The 15,802-nt window shown below is 42.4% G+C and overlaps 1 protein-coding gene across 1 annotated transcript in view; it reads right to left on the reverse strand.

The window, feature by feature from the left end:
* Window positions 1–15,802, reverse strand: part of kcnh5b (potassium voltage-gated channel, subfamily H (eag-related), member 5b) — a 202,637-nt gene that overhangs the window by 165,599 nt on the left and 21,236 nt on the right. The window contains 2 exon segments of the mRNA XM_085767523.1: window positions 1,662–1,777; window positions 14,444–14,572. Of these exon segments, the coding sequence (XP_085623649.1) occupies window positions 1,662–1,777; window positions 14,444–14,572 (245 nt within the window).

The raw sequence follows: 15,802 nt of genomic DNA on the forward strand, positions 1-15,802 counted from the left end.
CTTTCCTTTCCCCCCCAACCCCCACCCACCCTTAAACCCATTTTCTAAATTTCCCCCCAGCAGCAGCAGCAGCAGCAGCAGTCGTCACACTCACAATCACTCCGAGTGCCCACAGTGCCCGCGCTCTCTCTCTCTCTCCACCCGCCATGAAATTTTAATGACACCTGCAGTCCACGGGAGCAGAGGAAGCGCCGCTCGCTGTGTCAAACAACTGCAGATCCAAGGAGGCTGGGACACGGGTGGGAGGAGGAGGAGGAAGAGGAGGAGGAGGAGGAAGAGGAGGATGGATGGATGTATTGTGAAAATGTAGAGTAGAGTAGGCGCTCGCATGCCATGTCACTGTGGTCGCTTGAACCGTGCACGGATTTTTAAAAAAAAGTCTGAATGTGGCTGTTAATGTTTTATATGAGGGTTTATTTGTGCAGAAATAATGAATATAGTGCAGACAGAGTAGAGTTGCTACGGTGGCATATTTGTGTGTAGTTAGTGACACCAACTTCCACCAACTCCTGTTTCCTGTCACTGTCTTGTTATTATTTAATCAGACTCAGGTTCAGTCCTGTGAGTTCAGGATGTTTCTTTTCCAGGTGAAAGAGCTGATCACTAAAAAAAAATTAAAAAAAATAAAACCTATTTTTATCAAACCTGACAGTTTTGGCTTCGAGTTAATTAAGAAGAGCACGAGTGAAACAGGAAACTAACCCAAAACAAACCACAATGACGCCTGGGGGGGGGAACAAAAGAGACACATAAATAATGAAAAGCTCATTAATTCATCCAGACAGGAGTGGCACATTGTTTTATACATAATTTAATATTTATATTTATTTAATTCCAGGATTCAGAAACAAATCTGAGCCCTTTAACCGACCGGGGGCAGTTGTCGGTCTGAGAAGTGAAGCTCACTTCCGCGTTCAAATAACTGCAATCCCCTCTTCTTCCTCTGGGGGCTGGTGTCAGAAGGGAGCATTCCCCATAGACCCCCATGTTAAAATCGCCGACTTTACATCCTCAATAAACATGTTAAAAGCCTGGTGTCAGAACGTTTTTTCGTCTCAATCGATAGTTTCTACCCCCGCACACACTCTGAGGGGGGTGAATTTTTTTTTAACTCTATAGTTTTACTGTTATTAGGTTAAAATTCTGGCCAATCAGGGCGCGGAAACGTTGAGTGACAGGTCCGAGCAGCTCCGTGGACAGCTGCTTCGAGGCCAGTGGGCGGGTTCTCGGCCGGCCAATCCAACATGGCGCTGTTCAGGCCGCCATATTTGAGTCACAAAAACGACTCCCCAAAACCAATGGGTGACGTCACGGACGCTACGTCCATTCTTTTTACAGTCTATGGTTCACACACACACACACACACACACACACACACACACACACACAGGAAGTCACGGCTGGTTTGTGTTTGTTGTTGCCAGAGAACGTACTCCACCATTCATATCTGCAATTTACATAATAAAAGATCAATATCTGAGTCGATACGATCCTGTACTGACTGGTTTCCTCTCTCCCTCCTCTGGTTGTGTTGATGACACCTGCAGTTCAGATCAGTGGTGTGAAGTGCAGTGTCAGAGTGAGCATGTACAGCGTGTGTGTGTGTGTTCGTGTGTGTGTGTGTGTGTGTGTGTGTGTGTGTGTGTGTGTGTTGCGCTCACCTCTGCCAGTCTGGACTGTTTGTGGCTGACTTCGTGTTTGCCGATGGGCGCCAGCTGCTGCAGCGTGTTGCGGTTGTTGGTGAGCGCACGTGTCAGACGGGCAAACTTGGTCCATCCTGCAAAAAAAAAAGATAAAAAAAAGACAAGACAGGAAGTCAGTCACAGCTGGCAACATCTGCATTGCACATCATCATCATCATCATCATCATTAACTTCCTGTTTCACTTCCACAAGCTTTTCCCCCCCGGCTGATAGCGATATTTACAATTAGATATTTTTGTATAGAAAATTGTCTTTTCGTTCAAACATACATAATTATTCAACTGGACATGCTGCTGGAGGTTATTTTATTTTACCCAGGGCACTCTCTCAAGGTACAGTATTATATCAAGCTATGAAGGAGTGGAATGCCCTTCAGAATTATGTTATACAACAAAGAAACATGGTTATTTTTAAAATGAAACTAAGAGATTATTATTTTCATCGCAATTTTGACCATTAGTAGCCTATTTGTAAATTGGGTCCTGGTATCCTTGTTGTATAGTGATTCAATGTAGGAGCAGGTAACATATGTTAAGTGTAAATGTTTTTTTTTTGTATTGAGTATGTGTTTTCTGTATGTTTTTTCTGTTTTATGTATTAATGTGTTGTGTGTTAATGGTTTGTATTTGTCATTTATTATGATGAAAAGACCCCAGGAAGAACAGCTGCTGCGTGGCAAAAGTTAATGGGGATCTAAATAAACTGAACTAAACTAAACTAAACACGCCCAACATGACGTGAATGCAGCACGAACAAAGCCAACGGAGCTCAAAGTGTCCTTGAACAGGAGCGTATCTCCAGCAGGCAGCTGCAGGGTTCCTGCTCCGACCTCTACCAGCCGGTCGCGGCAGCTGAAGGAGAACTTCTCCTCCCGGGGATCGACCACCACCACCACCACGGCAACCGCTGTAAAACTGAAACCATACGCTCGTCTGATGAATAAATACCACTAAAGCTTTGAGAGGAAGAGAGCCACTTCATGAAGATTAGAGAAACTAGCAGGGGAGGAAAGAGAACCAAGAATATCTACTCAAGTAAAAGTGTGGTTAGGGTTACCTTGGTGAGATTTTACTTAAGTAAAAGTAAATTATTATTATTATAATAACCTTTATTTAACCAGGTTTGTCCCATTGAGGATCCAAGATCTCTTATTATTTCAGGATTTTTTGTTAATATTCCGTCTCTCTCTGTTAAAATAAACGTACTATAAAACGATAAACCGTCCATTTCTTTGTGGGGGAGCAAACTTACAAAATCAGCAGGGGATTAAATACAAATTTTCTCAACTGTATGACCCCGACCAATCATCTTTCACAACTGATTACAACCCTGCACAAGTTCATAGGTCATCGTGGGGGCATTGCAACAAACTGTCAATCACAGATAGTCTACTTGCCAGCCCATAGGGCCCCATTGTGAACCCGGAAATGTTGAGTACCCCAAAGTTTTATGTCAGAAATATATAGTATGGGTCCCCAGTATTCAGAAACTGCCGGATGCTAACTTATATATATTGGGCAATTAGCATAACGGACATAATTAGCATAAATTAGCATAATTGCCTATATGGGCAATATTTCAACAAAATTGACTTGGCTGATCTGGGCAATATTGGAGTGGTTTTAGGGGTTATTGATGATGCTGAATCCATTTCTGACATTTTCAAAATTCAAAATGGCTGTCTAAACCGGAAGTGACCAGATTTTAACCACCAGTGGGCCGATTTTTATGGATTTCAAAATCTCTGGGCAGGGCTATGGGCTGGCGTTGCTAACGGGAGGAGTGCAGAGAGTCTTCTACTGCAATTAAAGTACTTAGGGGCTATTTGTAGATCATACAACCCCACTTTAAAAAAATGCTACTATCCCTTTAATATGAGACTCTTTTAGAACCGAAAGCAAACTCCTCATTGTCCCTTTAAAAGCATGAGGCGTTTGAGTGTGTTTCAGACTCAAGTTTCTCTAATTAAAAGCATCCTGTCCAGCGGTGGTTCCTCTCCTGACCACATGACCACATGACCACCACCTCCTCCTCTACACTGCTGCTGCTGCTGCTGCTGCTGCTGCTGCTGTTGCTGCTGAACGAGGCCAGACATGGTTTGGGAGGACCGTCGGCTCTCCCTCTTTACTGTACCGCTCTAAAAATAAAATCAAATGTTTTCAAAGGGCAGAGAGCAGGAGCAGAGCAGGAGCAGAGCAGAGCAGCGGTCCACCACATACAGTAGTCGCACATCGTGATCGACCCGGGCCCCCCCAGCCCACCCCGCTCCACCCCGCTCCACCCCACCCCCCTCTTTTGAAGGGACCATTATGAATAAAAAGTGGACTTTGAAATGGCTTTTAACCCTCGGGCCTCCAGCCGCCCTCTGACTCTTTCATTCTGTGTTCAAATGGAGGCAGCCGTTCACGTCAGTGTGCAGCGGTGTGAAAACAGCACAACACAGCACAGCACCAAGCAGGATGGATATCCACAACAACACAACTACAACACAACAGTCTATTCAAAGCTAATTCTAAGAAAGTCCCAATCACTGTGTTTCCCCGCAGGAGTGTGTCGTTGTGTAACTTTGTGTTCGTCTTCAGCTGCGTGTGATCTGTTAATACTTATAGACTTGGCTCTGACAATAAACCCCGGACGCTCTCAGCCAAAAATGGAGATTTTTTCAATATGATTCCTGGAGGAAAATCTGCATCTGCTGCAGTATGAGCTTATATAACCCACGGTATATCACTGTACAGTATATAATGTATATATATTGTTGGCAAACAGCCCCCGGACTCATCTGAGCCGTGTATATATAGGGACGACTGTCAATTAGCTCAGAGAACATCTTTAGAAACTCATCTACAAAAAGGAAGCCCCCGTTCACACAGACGTCATCTGGAGGGAAAATCCTCCACCACAGGTTTTTATCTCACAGCTGGAGCTGCTTTACAGTTTACTGGAGCTAATGAGCTCAAACACCACCAGTATCAACAGGAACGAGTTCCTACTTTAAAGAAACAAGACAAAGATCCATTTTGGACCTTTGTTTATTATCATTATCATTATTAGATTAACAGCAACAAAGATAAATGACAAAATATGACAAAATGATGGAGATATGATACCAGACAATAACCTGAACATGAAAACAACAGAAAACTAAACTAATATTAATATTTAGACTAAATATTAGCTGTGTATGCATTGATAGGTTGATTTAGAAGAAGAAAAAGAAGGGAAAGAGTAAGAGGTTGGATGAGAGTGAGTGAGAGTGAGTGAATGAGAGTGGGAAATTGGGTAACCCTTTAATTTACAGGCCGCTAATTATATGATAATGTCAAGAAATAACCAAGAAATAACAGTCAATTTCATAGTAATGTCATGTTTTTCATAAAGGCAAAAGATTACACATGCTTTCATGCTTTGAATTTTTTGAGAAAAGCCAGAATTTTTCTCCACCAAGTCCTTGAAATGGTCAGTTACAATCATTTTTTTCTCGGCGCTATTTCTATTCAATCAATCGTTATTTCTCAACATTAATATGAAATTAGCCGTTATTTCTAGGCTGTTCCTAGACATTGTGACGTAATTACTTGTTATTTCTTGACATTGTCACATAATTAGCGGCCTGTAAATGAAAGGGTTACCTCTGGCTGAATCACAAGTTAGTGGGATTTTCTCTCCTGCATTAACATGAACAAGGAGGAACATGTTTAAAACATCAGCAAATGTTTATCGAGCAGAAAAAAACGAAATCAGGATGCAAAACAGAGTTTGCTCCAGATGTTTCTGATTCTGTGTCTGGTGACGTTTCAGTGGAAAAGAATGAAAACACAAGATGGAAAATGTTTTCTCTTCACCTGCTGCTTCAGTTTGAAATGTTAATCTGATACAACGACACAGAGAGGAGCAGCAGCAGCAGCAGCAGCAGCACAGATGTGGAAGTTTGCACATCAGGAACAACATCTGCAACATCTGGATGAAACTAAAAATTAGCAAAACAGTAGATGGTGGTTGAACCTGAAGCAAACGAGTTGAACAACTTGAGGATGGGGCTTTTCCTGGCGATGGACTCGTCTTTCTTCGTGGTGTTGCTGCTTTTACTTGTGTAAAGCTCCTGAGTGCTTCTTCCTCTATAGCTCCCTGCATTGTAGCAGAACTTGCATAATTCACTGGTAGCTACTGTATAGTAGCGGAGAGTGGGGTAAGTTGAGCCACTTTTTGTATTCAGGATCACTACATCAAGACAATTATAGTTTTGTTCCTAACTAACACATCTGCATATATTTCAGGATGTTTTGCATCCCTACAAATTAACAGAATGAGTGTAAATATAACTGTTTTTAAAACATAGCATGTTCAAAAAAAGTGGTCTTGTGACTCAACTTACCCCATAAATGGGGTAAGTTGACCATACGAGTGGGGTAAATTGATCAACCCCCCCTTCTGTCCTTCCATCCATCTCCCACCTCCCCCTTTACTTAATATTTCATCTGTCCAGGCTACAGGTGAACACAAACTGCAGGGACTTCCTGCTGAGCCACCAACTCACTGACATTTGGGGAGTTTTGTAATTACGTTGCATCTTGGGAAGAATCCCAGATGTTTTTCTTTGAAAGTAAAGTTTGGCCTCACTATAAACAACTTTTCCTGTTTATAGGAACATACTTACTGTAATCACAAACATACAGAATCTTGATTTAATCATTTGGACATATACAACCAAAATACATTCACTAAGTGTATAGGATAGGTGGCTCAACTTACCCCTGGCCAAACCCATGTATAAAACAAATTTACGATAATCTCTTTTAGTCTAAACACAATTCTCATAAAACTTATGATCGACAAAATTCCCTTGCGAGAGTGAAAAATGATTTTTGGGTCATAAATATTAAACAAATTTACTCACGTGGTTCTAACCTTCACAGACTCCATGAAATTATGCCTGCCTCCCTAATATTTGGTCACATGCTAATTTTTTCCTATAGTTTCCTAGAAACAAGGGGTGGGTCAACTTACCCACTGGCTCATCTTACCCCACTCTCCCCTATAGTGTGCATTTATTATAGAGCGGCGGCACAAAGCCCTAATGTGTTTGAGAATAATAGCGAAGCATTGGCATGGAAAGCGAGTCAATGTGCTCTCTTTCAGACCCACAACCACTTTCATGGTAAAAGTAGAAATGGGGGAATTTGTCTTGGCGGCGCTGCTGTAAATACATGCTGACAGCGGACAGGAGGACAAAAGGACCTGAACGAGCCCAGACAAACTGCAGGACAACTAAATAAGAGGTCTCTTTCTCTCTTTTTCTTTCTTTTTTTCCCCGATAATAATAATAATAAAAATAATAATAATAATGCTCCTGCTGCTGTGGTTCCCCCCCTCAAGAATGCAGCGCTGCGTGATGATTTATCAGACTGGAGCACAATGGAAGTGGAAATAAAAAAAATAAAAAAAAGTAAAAGGCCTGAGCTAAAAATACCCGGGGAGCGGAGCTGGTGCATGCAGCAGCTCCAAAGTGAATTCTCAAATAAGATTTTGATCAGCAGCTCGAGCACCGAACTGTGCAGCAACAACACAACACAGAGACTTTGTCCTTCAGGAAGAATCACACACACACACACACACACACACGTGTCGGACGCCTGATAGGAAGAGATTTAACATCTGTCTGTGCATGTAGAGGAGGAAGAGGAGGAGGAGGAGCAGGTGCGGTGAGGGAGCGTTCAGGTGCGTCGCTGAGGTTATCACAGGTTCACAGATGTTTGGTTGAATTAACTCGTCGTGATTTTTTACATGTTTGCTGATGAGCAACAACAGTTTTGTCTTCATGTAACACGACTGCACCTGAGTTCAGGTTGTTTTCCTTCGATCAGAGCTGCAGAACAAACACTAAGTCTCCAGTTTTTAGTTTCCTATTGGTAACATTCAAATGTGAAAACGGTTTCGACACCCGAGGCTCCGTCACTCTTCATCATCGACTGTCTGGACTGAAAGCGAGTCTGACCCGAGGCCGAGCCGACGGAGCGAACGCCTCGACACACGTTCAGCTTTGTTGTCCTTTATTCTGTTGTAGAGAAAATGAACTGATCCTGAACCTGAAGCTTCGTCTGTGTTTTTTAAGCGCATCAAGTTATATCAAATTAAAAATGTCTTGTGGAAACAGTAACGACAGTGGCGTACACTGGGGGGGGGGGGCAAGGGGGGCAGTCGCCCCCCCTAAAGTGCCCCCGGGAGCCAAAACACGCCTTAAAGTGCCCTCTTGGAAGCCAAAACGCATGCTAAAGTGACCTCAGGGGGGCCAAAACGTGTGCTAAAGTGCCCTCTTAAAGCCAAAACGCGTGCTAAAGTGCCCTCTAAAAGCCAAAACGCGTGCTAAAGTGACCTCATGGGGGCCAAAACGTGTGCTAAAGTGCCCTTTTAAAGCCAAAACGCGTGCTAAAGTGCCCTCTAGGAGCCAAAACGTGTGCTAAAGTGCCCTCTAGGAGCCAAAACGTGTGCTAAAGTGCCCTCTAAAAGCCAAAACGCGTGCTAAAGTGCCCTCTAAAAGCCAAAACGTGTGCTAAAGTGCCCTCTAAAAGCCAAAACGCGTGCTAAAGTGCCCTCTAAAAGCCAAAACGCGTACTAAAGTGCCCTCTAGGAGCCAAAACATGTGCTAAAGTGCCCTCTAAAAGCCAAAACGCCTGCTAAATTGACCTTTAAAAGCCAAAACGCGTGCTAAAGTGCCCTCTAAAAGCCAAAACGTGTGCTAAAGTGCCCTCTAAAAGCCAAAACGTGTGCTAAAGTGCCCTCTAAAAGCCAAAACGCGTGCTAAAGTGCCCTCTAAAAGCCAAAACACGTGCTAAAGTGTCCTCTAAAAGCCAAAATGTGTGCTAAAGTGCCCTCTAGGAGCCAAAACGTGTGCTAAAGTGCCTTCTAAAAGCCAAAACGTGTGCTAAAGTGCCCTCTAAAAGCCAAAACATGTGCTAAAGTGCCCTCTAAAAGCCAAAACGCGTGCCAAAGTGCCCTCTAAAAGCCAAAAAAGAACTAGGGTTGTGACGATATGCTTTTCTCCCGATTCGATTCTTCTACGATTTTTTTGGATGGCGATTCGATTTAAATTGCGATTCTACGATATTGCCGATTTTCTTGATTTTTAGTCTTTAGCATTTTTAACATTTATCTGCACACAAATACTGTAGGAGCCTATAAATTAACATACTCCATTATAAAGTGAACTTAAACCCTTGGTCATTAAACCTGGACTCTCTGTATGTAAAAAAGGCGAACAAATGCACATTGCACAATATTTAAAGGGGACATATTATGCAAAACTCACTTTTTCATAGCTTTAGTATGTGTATTTGCGTATCCGGAGTGCCTCCTCACTCCTTAAACGTAAGTTTTGACAACTACGTCAACATTTTGTAAACTGCCACAATCAGAAAATTTGTCTCTGAACAAGCCGTTTTAATTTCACCCGACTTATTACATCACAAGCCAGGTGATGTGAATATTCAAGCCCTCGCTCCCATGGTTACCATGGTTACCTCAGCTACCAGAGCGAAGATTCTAAACCGACCGTTTAGAGCAGGGCTGTGAAACTGGTGTGTAGAGAACCCAGCTGTGCTCAATCTTTTGGTTTTTCTGACCAAAGCACGTTACTAACATTACTTTTATACATCAAGGTACCATGCCAAGAAGCAGAAATTAGCATAATATGTCCCCTTTAAAAAAAAAAAAAAGAAATTCCCATTTAAAAATCGTCAAAAAAGATATTGCGATATTTATGTGAATCGATTTTTTCTCCCACCCCTAACAAGAACCACGTTCAAGTTCTTCAGAGGCTCGAACACGAGGTCACAGGGAGCAGATAATAGATGTGAGATCTGCTTTGTTTTGTTGTGGACGTCTTCTGCAGACCGCCATCTCTCTGACGTGACGTGACGTGACGTGTTGTGGCGTGCTGCTGAGCCGAGCCGCCGGCCGCCGCAGACGGAGCCCAGAGCAGCTTCTGGTCCAGCAGCAGCAGCAGCAGCAGCAGCAGCAGCAGCAGCAGCAGCAGCAGCAGCAGCATGGTGAGTGCAGCGAGCTCAGCTGCTGCCAGGAGCTCGCGGCGGCGGCGGCGGTTTGTGAATCAACGGGTTCTCCCACTCCAGTAATCAGGGGGCGGGTTAAACTGCAGCCTGCAGTCCGGTCCGGCGCTCTGTGACGCGGTCGGTCGGCGAGTAGTGATGCATGCGTCCTCCCTCGCCGTGTGGCCCCTGAATGCACCGTACTGTACCGAGACCGCTGAACGCCACTCCAACCACCAACGCTACGAGCAGCCTTGTTGCCAGGGAGATTTTGTTTTACTGTTTTATTCTTACGGCTCATATGAATCTCTACAATAAACATCTGTTTCACTCTGCTGTAACTTTATATTGTTGTTTAAATTAACTTTTAATATAGAATTTTGTGTGTTTTATAATGTTTTATTGCTGTTTTAACTGTATTTCACTGACTTTGCTCTATTTTATGATTTTTGTCTTATTATTTTATCAATATATTGACTGATCAGTCTGTAAAAGGCCCAGATTGATCTCATCATCAGACTCAGAGTATTGGCAGGTTATTTTCTTGTTGATCAATCCAAGTTTTTTATTTGTTTTTACATCAGAGCAACAGAAAAGAATCAAATAAATTGAGATTTCAGCCTGAAGCTTCAATAATTTAATATTCTGTGACTCCTAATTGTGTTTTTTTGTTAGTTTGTTTTTTTTTACAAGTTGCAGTTATAGCCTGATTTACTCATTTTTGTGGCCTCCTGTTCAAGTTGCTGTACTATATATTGTGTATTTGCTGCCACACACACACACACACACAGATTATTCGATCTGAGCTACAAACACACACCCACATACAGTATGATGTCTCCTCTCTTAAAGCAGCAGATTTGCCTTCAGCAATAAAGAAAAGTGTTCAATAAAAGTCTGATTGTTCCAGTGTTCCTCCTCCCTGACTCACAAATGAACAACACGTATGGATCATATATCCTCTGACCCTATAGATAATAATATTGATGACGATGCAGCCGATCATCAGGAGGAGAGAAACAGCTGCAGGTGAACAACAAACTTCACGTGACACAGAGCCAAGATCGATCAACGATGGATAATCGATCATTGAGAATCTGATCGGTCTTAAATGTGAATTACTGAGAATGAAGCCAAGTTTTATATGAGACCGAAACTCATCTCTGGTGTAGTTTGTCCATGTTTTTTTTGTTTTTTTATAATAACTTTATTGAAGGTTACACTTTTTTACAAAATATATATGTAATCTGGTCTCAAAATTACCATTTGCAAAGTTGTGTGTTGAGTTTAAAATGTTTTTCAAGACACAAGGGCACGGTTTTAATTATTTAAAGGTGTTCAGAAATGGCCGTTTGTTCTGTTTGTCGCGCCTCCTTACCACACGAATATACCCGAGTAAGGAAAATGATTTTGATTGGTCGTTATCGAGCGGGCGGGATATTCAATGTTTGGGGCGAGACCGAGCTCGGTGTGTGTTTGTGTGTCTCAGATGTTTGATTGATGTATGACGGATCTAATATCAGTGGCTGATGAATCGTGAGCAGGCTGACGTATAATTCGTGCGAGAAAAAAATACCACACTTTCATCCAGGATTTACGCAAAAATAGAATTTTGCACAAAGTTTTGAGTTATTATACTAATGTTAAGACCCAGAGTGGGCTCAAATTCAATTTTCTTTTTCTCAATACCTTTAATAAAACCGTTTTTTTTCCATTTTAAACACTCATCATTTATCAATTTATTTATTTATTTTTGTTTAATTATTTTTTCTCCTTCATTTTATTCTAATTATTCTTGTTTAACCTACCTCAATTGTCTTTCTCTCTCAATCCCATCCCCTTATCTATTCAGCTTCCCCGCTCTTCAAGGCTTTTCTTAAAGGCTTTTTTCTCTCTCTCTCTCTTTTTTTATTCTCACAACATTTCAAGTAAGTTGTTGGAAGGGAACGGGTGTGAGGGTTTCTCTGTTTGTTCTTGTGGAAAAGTGGAAAACTGTAAGGATTAGGGTCACGTATCGCATATTACGTCACGTGAGGGAGTTGCATGTTGAGGAATGTTGTTATTGATCATTATAAAACGGAAAGGTGAAATCCGGCGATCTGATTGGTTGTTAACCGTGGTATAATGAGCATATACCACGGCTACTATTCTAAAACCTTATCACAGCGTAGGATATCACTCCGCCTCAGGCACGTATGACTGGTATGAATGGAAGTTGTTGCAGTCCATAGCAAAAGACAGTTGATGTTTTTACGATGTTAAAAAATGGACAAAAGTAGTTGAATTGACATGTTTAAGGTTTAAACTTTCACCTCCAGAGGGTTAACAATGGTAGAGGGGACTGAGCAGTGACAGAGGAAAAGACCAGATGCAGAGCTACTTGGAGCTAACGTCTGGAGAGGTGGGACTATTTTTTCCACAGTGAGGCTATTTTATTGGATAATATGTATTTCTGGTTAAATAAAACTACATGAAATTGATTGCGTATCCCTCTTTCTTATTGCCTTTATTGGTAACCGTTTTATAAAAGCGCTTCGCGTCGGGCCGAACAACGCCCCTTAGCCGTGGTATAATGAGCATATACCACGGACTGGAGTGATATATTGCTTAAATCATTTCTATTTGGAATAAAAATAAAAACACACTCTCTTCTGTTTCCTGCCAGAGCCACCGGAGCGGAGGCGTGCGAGGTCGTAGGTCGCTCAGTCTGAAGTTTTTATGCCGTGTCGTCGTCGAGGCGATGATGTGACATTATTAGTTCCAGTCAGCCACTAATTGCATGTTCAACACGTGTTACTCATGTGTCGCTGAGCGGGAACACACATGATGAACAGATAAAACAAATCACGCGACAACCACACACACACACACACACAGGTCTCAGCAGTGGGAGGTGTGTGTGTATGTGTGTGTGTGTGTGTGCCAATCACTGCATGTGCACACGTGTTTACATGTGTGTGCATTAAGAGGACAGCTATGTGTGTGTGTGTGTGTGTGTGGAGGATCCTTGTCAAAGGGCAAACACACCCGCTCAGCGACGCTCAGAACGACACTCGGGGCGGGAAGCTGACACAGCGCATCAGTCAGAGCTCGGAGGAGGAAGAGGAAGAGGAGGAGGAAGAGGAGGAGGAGGAGGAAGAGGAGGAGGAAGAGGAGGAAGAGGAGGAAGAGGAGGAAGAGGAGGAAGAGGAGGAAGAGGAGGAGGACAACAACACAGCAGCACCCACATCTCCTGAGAGTCCTGAACGCACCACAACCTCCTCCAACACAAGCTGACAGCTCGAGACGTTCCCACATCACATCACCGCCAAACAGGACCTGACTCCTTCTTCTCCCTCTCCTTCTCCTCCTCTTTTTTTCCCTTTTTTTTTGTTTGTTCAATCCTCCAGCCGCCGCAGCTTGGAACGAAATAAAGAGCGTAAAAAAAAATGTAAATCTCACTCACTTGGACAACTGATTTCTCCCGGCTTTCAGCTACTCCCTCTTCTCCATGTCAGTGTAAACATACATTACCTATTACTTCCAGCTAAGTTGTGTTAATGGTCTCCGGTGTGCTTGTGTTCTGATCTAATCAAATGTATATGTGTTTATATGTGCATATAATTATGTGTATGTATATATATATATATATATTCTTTACCTTTGTGTATTCATATATACAAGATTATGACATGTATGTGGTCTCAGTATCTGGGAAATAAGGGCTTGACAGGGTGGAAGAGGTTTGAGTTCATATTGTGCTTCCACTGTTAATATTGTATACAAATGAACAGATGTATTATGTTTGGAAGGAAAAAAACAATAAAAAGATGTGAAAGAAAAAGAAAAAAAAGAGAGAGAGAGAGAGGAAGAGAGGAAGGAAGAGGAGAAGAAGTAATAAGAGGAGGGATGATGGAGAGGAGGACAACGGTGTAAACAACAGAAGATGTGGGAGAAAATGTACAAGAGGAGGAGAGTGATAGGAGTATCAATAAGACAGGGGATGAAATGAAGGAAGAGAAGAAGGAGGAGGAGGAAGAGGAAGAGGAGAAGGAGGACAGGAGGATGACACGAAGCCAGGGCTTTAACATCTCAGGGAGGAAGAAGACAACGACGAGTGAAAGGTGGAAATCGAAGACGACAGTGAAGAGAGGAGGAGAGGATAAAGGGAAGATATTAAAATATCAGGAGGAATTAATGAAATACTAGGGGAAAAAAAGAAAAAAGACAGGAAGGATGTAAAATAAAATATAAAACCAAAGAAAAGCCAGAGAGTGAGGAAGAAGAGGAAGATGAAGAAGTTGGAGGAGGAGGAGGAGGAGGATGAAGAAACATAATTATATGTCCCATCAGCAGCCAACTGGCATCACATTACACACGGGGGCATCCAGCCATGTCCTCATTTGGTTCCCACTCAGATTTTTTTGTCACATGTCAGCCCCCGTAGCGCCACTGCCCCCCCCTCCTCCCCCCCCCCCCCCCCCCCCCCCTCCTCCTCCTCCTCCTCCTCCTCCTCCTCCTCCGACTCTTTACTATCTAATAAAACAGAAGCAGCTTCTTCCTGAGCTGCTCGTCTCGTCTCATCCTCAGATCCATCAAAGACTCTCAGTCAGTAGAATCATCTAATAATAAACCAACTTCTTCTCCCAAAATAATCCTCAGCGGAGATGTTTTTAGACAGACAGACATACAGACAGACAGAGAGACAGACTGACTCACCTTTGGTGGTTTCGTCCTCGATGGGCTGCTTGAACAGGGTGATGTCCTTGAACGTGCACAGGAACAAAACCACTTTGTCGTTCTCGTTCCTGATCGGCGCCACCTGCATGTAGAACCAGACGGGACTTCCTGCAGAGACACCGCACAGAAGAACAAGAGGAAGATCTCAGCTGCGTTTTTTTTTTTCAAATTAGATCAAATGAAACAAAAAAAATCTAAAATAAAATCAGGTTAAAATGACGTTGAAATGCCTCAGATCAGAGGTTTCCAGTTACTGAAACTGTTGATTCCTGTCAAAGGAATGTGTCGGATTCAAACAGTCCAATTAGTGAACGCTGCTGTAAATGTCTGGGTGGTGTGCAACATTAATGTACTCTGGATGTGATTGAAGTAAAATTGATGTGTGTTTTTGAAGAAAGATGCTATAAAATGGTGTGAATACTAGCCCATGTCATTAACATGAACAGTGGATGCTATTTTAAAATGCACTAAATATAAAACAGATGTACTATTTCATGATATCTGCAAAAATATTTTGTTATGTGTCTTAGTTTCACGGTTCTCTGCAAAGAATAAAAGATGCTTTAATGCTTCTTGTTGCCAAGGGCTGCTACAGCTGCTTTTGACAAATAAAACAAAGGAAATGTACATTTAAACTACATGAAGCAGGATCCGAATTTAGTTCTAGGGTAAAAAAAAAAAAACAAGAAAAATCTGTGGTCAGGGGGGTCAGTGGAGTCAGACAACTCAGAATTGTTTTTTGTTGATTTTTCTGAAAAGGAAATGTACAAAACTGCAACACAAACCCAGCAAGTGTCGACTTTTGAGGGACTGATGGAGCTGAGAAGTCTAACGTTAAAGAAGTTTGTCAATGATCCAACTGTTTCCTGGATAAACTGCTGATTTATCAGAGAACTAAACTTTACATTAGATCAACACCGAGTTTCAGACTTTTACTGTATTAATAGAAACAAGCTGCACGCAACTTTTAAAACACAAACATTAAAGAGGAACTGTGCAAGTCGGGGTGTTTTTTCGCTGTTGTGGTGGCTTTTGTCTCTACAGAATGCCCCCTATATTTTCGGAGTCGCAGTTCATATTTTATAACACTGTTGTAAAATCCCGCAGAGTTCCCCTTTAAAGCGATAGTTCAACATTTTGGTAAATGGGCCCATTGCCATAATCCCTCCATAAACCCTCTAAAACAACTCTGTGTGGTAACGTTGTGTTATTATCTCATAGCGTGGTGAATGTGCAGGTCACAACTTGTCCACCAGAGCGTTGTGGAGTTGTTGGATTGTGTATTTGATGAGTTTGATGAGGGAAACCAAGAAATCCATAAGCCTCCGTAGCGTAGCT

Source organism: Trachurus japonicus, chromosome 22 (assembly GCF_045865225.1).
Source record: "Trachurus japonicus isolate A0001 chromosome 22, Traja_1.0".
NCBI lineage: Eukaryota > Metazoa > Chordata > Actinopteri > Carangiformes > Carangidae > Trachurus > Trachurus japonicus.